The sequence below is a fragment of the Lactuca sativa genome, chromosome 6, assembly GCF_002870075.4.
Source record: "Lactuca sativa cultivar Salinas chromosome 6, Lsat_Salinas_v11, whole genome shotgun sequence".
Lineage (NCBI taxonomy): Eukaryota > Viridiplantae > Streptophyta > Magnoliopsida > Asterales > Asteraceae > Lactuca > Lactuca sativa.
In genome coordinates this window covers 105,747,146-105,754,811 of record NC_056628.2, presented here as the reverse complement: position 1 = coordinate 105,754,811, position 7,666 = coordinate 105,747,146, and the positions used below count along the sequence as shown (strand labels likewise).

General features: G+C 37.6%; 1 protein-coding gene across 1 annotated transcript; it reads right to left on the bottom strand.

Moving 5' to 3' along the window:
- Window positions 1-860: 860 nt before the first annotated feature.
- Window positions 861-3,584, bottom strand: LOC111916532 (uncharacterized). The gene is made up of 5 exons (XM_023912196.1): window positions 2,970-3,584; window positions 1,965-2,855; window positions 1,608-1,659; window positions 1,332-1,546; window positions 861-1,190 (listed from the first exon to the last, which is right to left on the bottom strand). The coding sequence occupies exons 1-5, from the start codon at window positions 3,582-3,584 to the stop codon at window positions 861-863; spliced, it is 2,103 nt and encodes a 700-aa protein (XP_023767964.1).
- Between the last annotated feature and the right edge of the window lie 4,082 nt (window positions 3,585-7,666).

The window sequence follows — 7,666 nt, the reverse complement described above, 5'->3', positions numbered from 1 at the left end:
TGCTCACTTCGGCATGTCCATTGGTTTGTGGGTGGTATGTTGTGGAGACCTTATGGTAACACCATACTTTTTCAACACACTTCCAAGAATACGATTGCAAAAATGTGTAGCAAGATCACTGATTAGGGCCTTTGGAACACCAAATCTGGAAAAGATGTTAGCCTTCAAAAAATTTATCACAACTTTTGAATCATTATTACGGGTAGCTTTTGCTTCCACCCACTTAGAAACATAATCCACAACCAAAAGAATGTAAGTAAAACATGAAAATGATGGAAAAGGTCCCATGAAATCAATGCCCCAAACATGGAAAATCTCACAAACTAAAATGGGATTGAGGGTATTTGATTCTTTGAGCTTAAAGATCCCATCTTTTGACATTTATCACAACTTGCACAAAAGACATAAGAATCATGGAAAATACTTGGCCAGTAAAATCCACTCTCTAATACTTTTCTTGCAGTTCTTTGAGGACCAAAATGCTCTCCACAAGCATAAGATTGAAAAAATCTTAAGATGGAATGTACCTCATGTTGATCCACACATCCTCTATTCATTTGGTCAACACAATATTTCCACAAATATGGCTCATCCCAAACGTACCTCTTGGTTTCTTTCTTGATCTTATCTTTTTGCCAGCGAGTCAAATCTGATGGAAATTGATTTGTGACAATGTAATTCACAATATCGGCATACCATGGGGCAATTTTTGCTGAAAATAGGTTCTCATAGGGAAATGCATCATGAATGGGAGTCGAGTCATTAGGAGAAACAATCCTGCTAAGATGATCAGCTACAAGGTTTGACTTTTCGCTCTTGTCCTTGATTTCAATATCAAATTCTTGTAAGAGTACTACCCATTAAATGAGTCTAGGCTTCAAATCCTTCTTTGCAAGTAGATACCTAATAGTCGCATGATCAGAATAAACAAGGACTTTAGAACCTATCAAATATTGACGAAATTTATCTAAAGCAAAGACAATAGATAGTAATTCTTTTTCAGTTGTTGAGTAATTGGCTTGGTCACTATAAGGTGTTTTTGAGACATAGTAAATGACATTAGGAACTGGGACTTTTCTTTGCCCCAACAGTACACCAACTGCATGATTACTAGCATCACACATGATTTCAAAAGGTAAACTCCAATCCGGCGATTGAAGTATTGGTGCTGAGATCAACAACTCCTTCAACTGATCAAAAACTTGCTTGCACTCTTTGGAAAATTAGAATTCTACATCTTTTTGTAGAAGCTCACACATGGGACGAGATATCTTGGAAAAATCGTTAATGAACCATCTATAAAAACCTGCATGACCAAGAAACGAGCGTACCTGATGAACACAAGTGGGATAAGGTAAAGACTTGATGACATCAATTTTTGGTTTTTCTACCTCTAACCCCTTAGAAGACACAACATGACCAAGTATGAGACCTTTATCAACCATAAAATGACACTTTTCATAATTTAAAACAAGGTTGGTCTCAATACATCTTTGCAAAATCTTTTTCAAATTGCTCAAATACTCATGAAAAGAATTACCATAAACTGTGAAATCGTCCATAAAAACTTCAATGGTCTCCTCAATATACTCCAAAAAAATACTTACCATGTACCTTTGAAAAGTGGCGGGAGCATAGCAAAGTCCAAAAGGCATCCGCCTATATGCAAATGTTTCGAAGGGACATGTGAAAGTAGTTTTTTCCTGATCCTCGGGTGCAACGGGTATTTGATGAAAACCGGATTACTCATCCAAACAACAATAGTGAGTTTTTCCCACTAAACTTTCCAACATTTGGTCAATGAAGGGAAGTGGGAAATGGTCTTTCCGGGTTGAGGAATTGAGTCTTCTATAATCAATGCAAACTATCCACCTGTTTTGCACACGGGTGGGGACTAATTCACCTTGGTCATTCTTTGTAATAGTAATGCATGTCTTCTTGGGTACAACTTGGACTGGACTTACCCACTTGCTATTCAATATGGGATAAATCATCCCCACATTCAACAACTTCAAAATCACTTTTTTCACGACCTCCACCAATGGAGGGTTCAAACATCTTTGAGCTTCTCTGGAAGGCTTGTAATCTTCTTCCATAAGGATCTTGTGCATGCAAAGCGAAGGACTTAGCCCTTTGATGTCGGCTATAGTCCACCCAATAGCTTCCTTATACTCCTTCAAGGTGGTGACAAGCTCTTCTTCTACTTTGGTTGATAACTTTGTGGAGATGATCACTGATAAAGTCTCTTTCTCTCTAAGATACGCATATTTGAGATGCTCGGGTAAAGTCTTGAGTTCCAATTCAGGTGCCTGCACAATAGATGGAACAAGTTTCTCATTAGGCATTGGTAATTTCAGCTTTGGAACATTAAACCTCATTTTCTTCTTTTGGTCCATGCAAGATACAACTTCCAAAATCTCTTCATCAATTTTGAATTGGTTGGAAAGTTTTTCCACTTCGTCCTTTTGAAGATTCCTATCTAAAATAAGAGCTAACACATCGAGATTAGACAAATCAAAACAGTCTTCAGTTAATGGTTTAATAACATCCACAAAATTCAAGGATGAAATATCACTTGGATATCTCATAGCATCATAGATGTTAAAATTTATCACTCCCCCATCAAATTCTAGGGACAATGTACCATGATAAACATCAATTTTTGTCCTGGCTGTTTTCAAAAAGGGTCTTCCTAGAAGAATTGAACTCAAATTCGGTGAGTCATCATCATCCATATCAAGGACATAAAAATCTGCTGGAAACACTAACTCATTCAGTTGGAGTAACACATCTTCTATCACACCTTTTGGGTGTACTAAAGATCTACCAGCCAATTGAATTATTACCCCGGTCTTCTTTAATGTGCCAATATTTAAGGTATTAAAAATAGAATATGGAAAAACATTGATAGAAGCTCCAAGGTCTAGCATAGCTCATGGAACATGAAGATTACCTAACTTGCAAGGAACCATGAAAACACCTGGATCCTTATATTTTTGAGGTAATCTTTTTTGTAACACTGCAGACACATTTTCACCTACTTTGACAGTTTCATTCACTTTCAATATTTTCTTGGATGTGCATAATTCCTTAAGGAATTTAGCATACCTAGGGACTTGTTTGATGGCATCAATAAGAGGAATATTTACCTCAACCTTTCTGAACATCTCCATGATTTTATTGTCTTCCCTTTCACGCTTTGACTTGCTTAACCTTGTGGGAAATGGAGGAGGAGTGACTTTTACTTCAATGGGAACTTGCTTTGAAGGTGCTTTTGACTTCTCTTCTTCTTTTTCTAATTCCATCTCTTCTTCTTCTTCAATCATCTTTGGACCTTCATATTCTTTTCCATTTCTCAAAGTGATGGCACATGCACTATGCTTTGTATTCTTTTCGGTTTGTACCGGTAGTTTACCTTGTGGCTCCAATTTACTCACAGAAGCGGCGAGTTGAGTCATTTGTTGCTCCAAAGTATTTATATTCGCCTTGGTCTCATTTTGAAATGTTTGAGTACATGTAGCTAAACTCTTTACAATGTCTTCCAAATACATTCCCGATCCGCTTGAACTACTTCCTTGATCCATGGTTTGAGGTTGGAATTGAGATTGATGAGGAGGTTGATTTGGCTGGAAATGTGGTTGATAATTTTGTTAATGATGCATTTGATTTTGAAACGGATGTCTTGCTTGAAAAGATGGTGACCTTGGCTAAAAATTGGTGTTGAAACATAAAAGTCACCCTCTTGAACTCAGCTACCGCAACAATCTCCCTACCGCAACGATTCAGCACCCGCAGCAAATTTAGCACCCGGAGTCAATTCTTCATCAGCAACCGCAATCAGACTTTTTGCCACTACAGTCTACTTATCTAGATTATTTTACTTATCTTTATGTATTACACTCTATTATCCAGTATGCCTTTCACGACTGCTTATAGAGTTGTAGTTTAGTTCAGAGACTCTATAAATAAAGACTCATTCTGCTGTATTACACACAACTTCTTACTCTTGAATTTCTTCTTAAACCACAACTCTTATTACTCGATCACTGATGACTTGTGAATTATTCTGAATATATTTCTCCAAGTTATCTTCTTCATTTCTCTATCTTTCTACTCTTCTTACTATAAATTGTTACTAAAACATATCATACTATAACCTCTCTCCGGAGCAAGTCTTCAAGACTTAATCACTAAGCTTGATCTTCCTTATTAACTCGGAGTGAATGCATTCCTTGTTACGAATCAGCTTAAGTATATTCTTGATATAACAATTGTTGTCATTTACATTTCTTTACTTTCTGCAACTATCTATCTAACTATCTAACTATATTAATGTTGAGCTTTTAGATCCTTTGAGATTAACTATTCCGTAATATACTTGTTCTAACGTTTGTTCAAGTGTGTCTCCAAGTTTTTCTCTCAACAATTGGTATCAGAGCCAAAGTGGTTGCTTCTTGAATATCGGAACTCTGATTTTTCATTAGGCCTTCTATACCACTAAAGCTCATTTTTTTTAAAAAAAATTAAAAAAAAATCTCAAATGGCACAACTGTTATCTCTGAATGTCTCCAACAGTGTTGGTGGTTCTAACCGAGCTCCAATACTGGTAGCAAATGAATATCATCACTGGTCATAAAGATGGAAAGGTACTTAAGAAGACCGGGAAGAGATGTATGGCGATCCGTAGAAGAAGGACCACACGTTCCAGTTCTTACACCAGTCCAAACTGACGGCGCTGCAACCAGGCTAGGAGGAGGTCAACCAGCCATGAGCCGTCCCACCAAGGATGATCTCGATAAAATGGAAAATGATGTTGTTGCTTTCTATGAAATTTCCTGTGGCGTTGCTCCTGACAACTTTGATATTATCATAAACTGCAAGTCAGCAAAAGAGATCTGGGATGTACTCAAGAATCTGTACGAAGGCTCGGAACAAGCATACGACAAGAAGCTCACTACATCACTCAATAACTTCAACAACTTTAAAGCTCATACTGGTGAAAGTTTGGAAGACTCCTTCAAGAGGTTCAACCTAATAGTCACTATGTTATCCAATGCGGGTACCATCCGCAGTAACCATGAAACCAATCTCCAGTTTCTTAATGGTTTAGGAATACATTGGACTACGGCCAAGATGATAGTTCAAGGCGACAGGAATATTCACTCTTTGTCACTCTACAAGCTCTATGGAGAGCTTCAAGCACAAGAATCCACTGTACTCAAAGACTGTGCTGACTTCAGAGGGCCGCTTGCTCTCATAGCACAAGCCCCACCGCAGTCACCCTACTCTTTATCATATGACACTCCACCGCAGTCATACGAAGCGGATTCTGAGTATGATGATGAAGAAGAATTTCAGAAGGCTATTGCTCTGATTAGTCAACAGTTCAACCGTATACCACCTCCTTCCTTCGGCAAGAATCAACAGTTCAACAAATCTCCATTCAACCGTAACTTCGGTTCTTAGAACAACCATTCTCGATATCCCAAAGGCTCTCAGAACGATCAACCAAAGGAGGTACCGCAGTCTCCTCAGAACACTGATTCCGGTACTCAATCAGAAGACAAGATTGATGTAGTGATTTTTCACAAATGCAATAAAGAAAATCACTTTGCAAAAGATTGTAAGGCCAATGTAGTCAAAGACAGAGCATTCTACCTTAGAATGGCTCAAGAGCTGGAAGAAAAGGAAAAGGCAAGGGCATATGTGGCCCATATCAAAAGAGACCATCATGTTTGGTCTTCCGGAGACGAAGAAGAGACCATCAACAATGTTAAAGGAAAAGGGAAAATCTGCATGCTAGCCACTGCGGATGATGATGGGTCAACAATGTTGAACAAAAACTATTGTTGTATGGCAAAGGATGGGACTCTAAGCATCGTCGAACAGGTAAAACTCATGATCCAAACTTTAAATTATAATATGCATGACTGTCAACCCTACATAGATGATCTGAATGACACTTGTGCTACCGTCCTTACTAACTATAACAAAGCCTTAAATGAGAAGAACATTGCGTACCAAGAGATGCTCCATGTGAGAGGACGACTGGATAATACGAGACTTAAGATGGCTATGTTAGAGAAGGATCTAGAGTTAGAGAAAGATGCTAGAATGTTAAGTGAAACCCAATTAGAGATAGCTTTGAACCAAAGAGATTTAGCTCAGAGAGAAATTGTACGCTTAAATCTCTTAATTGAAAATTTGTTTAATGAAAGTGAGGCTATTGAAAATTTGGTAAATAATGGAACTGTGGACAATACATATAATTGGGGTTGGTCTAATGGATATCCAACCGCAATGGATTCCTCACCCTGGTTCAACAAAGACAGGTTGTATGTCCCTCCTGATAGAGAATTTCATTTCCCTTTCCCGAAGATATCAAAACTCACTTTGGTAGACTACACAATTTAAGCAATAATTGTGTCGTTGAGGAAATTGTGCCTGAGGCTTCTGGTCACACATGTGATCAAATTCCAATCAGTGGCACCATCCATTTAATTTCGCAAACTTCATCCTTAATTGATGAAGAGATTGTTGTTGAAGGCCCCAAAGTCTCAAAGGACTTTCCATCTTTGTCCTTAGACCACAGTGTCTCACATTGTAGTCAAATGTCCCAGAAGTGTCCCACCGCAGTTCCATCTAAAACCTACTCTGTGGTAGTTAAATCATCTCTACCAAAGTCATCAGTTCAAGGAACCACAACCCTTCAGCCAATATTTCATGAGTTACCAATAGAAAATTTTGAATTAGGTCAATGCTCTCAAATTCCAGAATCCTCAAGCTCTGATGATTCAAGCCCACGTTTTCAAAATCATTCGAAAAATTCCAGGAAACCACAGTTGAACAACAATGACTGCGGTTCACCAAAATTTTTGGCAAAAAAGGCTTTCAAAGAAGAAATTAGATCTCGAGGCACAAACAGACAAAGTCTTTCAAAAAAATAAAAAAACATATGAGAATTCCAAAATCTAAGAGTCCAGAAAAATTTGTTTTCACGAACTACATTTCAAAAAACTCTTCTTTCGTGGAAACAAGCAAAAAGGAAAGTCCAGTTTCAAAAGTTATTCCTGCTACTTCTGACACAACCCAAAAAGGTGTCAAACTTGTAAGAAACTACGTTTTTCAGGTCTATTCCTCAAATGACCCTAATTGGAAAGGAATTTTACCCACTCCAACTGTCACACCCCGAAACCGACAACGGCGGAATACGTTTTGGGGTGCAGGACGTCATGTACAGTATCATCACAATAGCATAATAGTAAAAAAAAAGAAACATACAACCATTTCGTTACATAGTGAGTTTAATTACAAGTGTGTTCTGTAGAGTTTCAATAGACACCAAAAGTAATACAAAAATAAGAGATGGATCTTGTATGCTCCATCTTCTCCAAAATGCTGCACCTGTACCTGTCTATCTTTGACCTGAGGATACAAGTTATTTTGAAAACGAGTATCAGCATAAAGCTGGTGAGTTCATAAGTATTTAGTGTGAATTTTGTATAAAATGTATTAGAACATATAGTGTGAAAAACTGCAATTTACATTTATAAGTAGTAGAAAACTCTAGAAAATCCTATATTTTCCAGAAAATACATCGTAAGTGAAAAGCTCTAAGTTGCATGTATGTTTTATCATTAAAAACTGTTTGTTGTAAAAGTGTGGT

Coding starts and splice junctions, on each gene's coding strand:
- LOC111916532 (XM_023912196.1), bottom strand. CDS start 3,584: ATGGATCAAGGAAGTAGTTCAAGCGGATCGGGAATGTATTTGGAAGAC. Junction 2,856..2,969: donor AGGATCCAGGTGTTTTCATG/GTTCCTTGCAAG, acceptor GGCACATTAAAG/AAGACCGGGGTAATAATTCA. Junction 1,191..1,331: donor ATCCCACTTGTGTTCATCAG/GTACGCTCGTTT, acceptor GTTTTTGATCAG/TTGAAGGAGTTGTTGATCTC.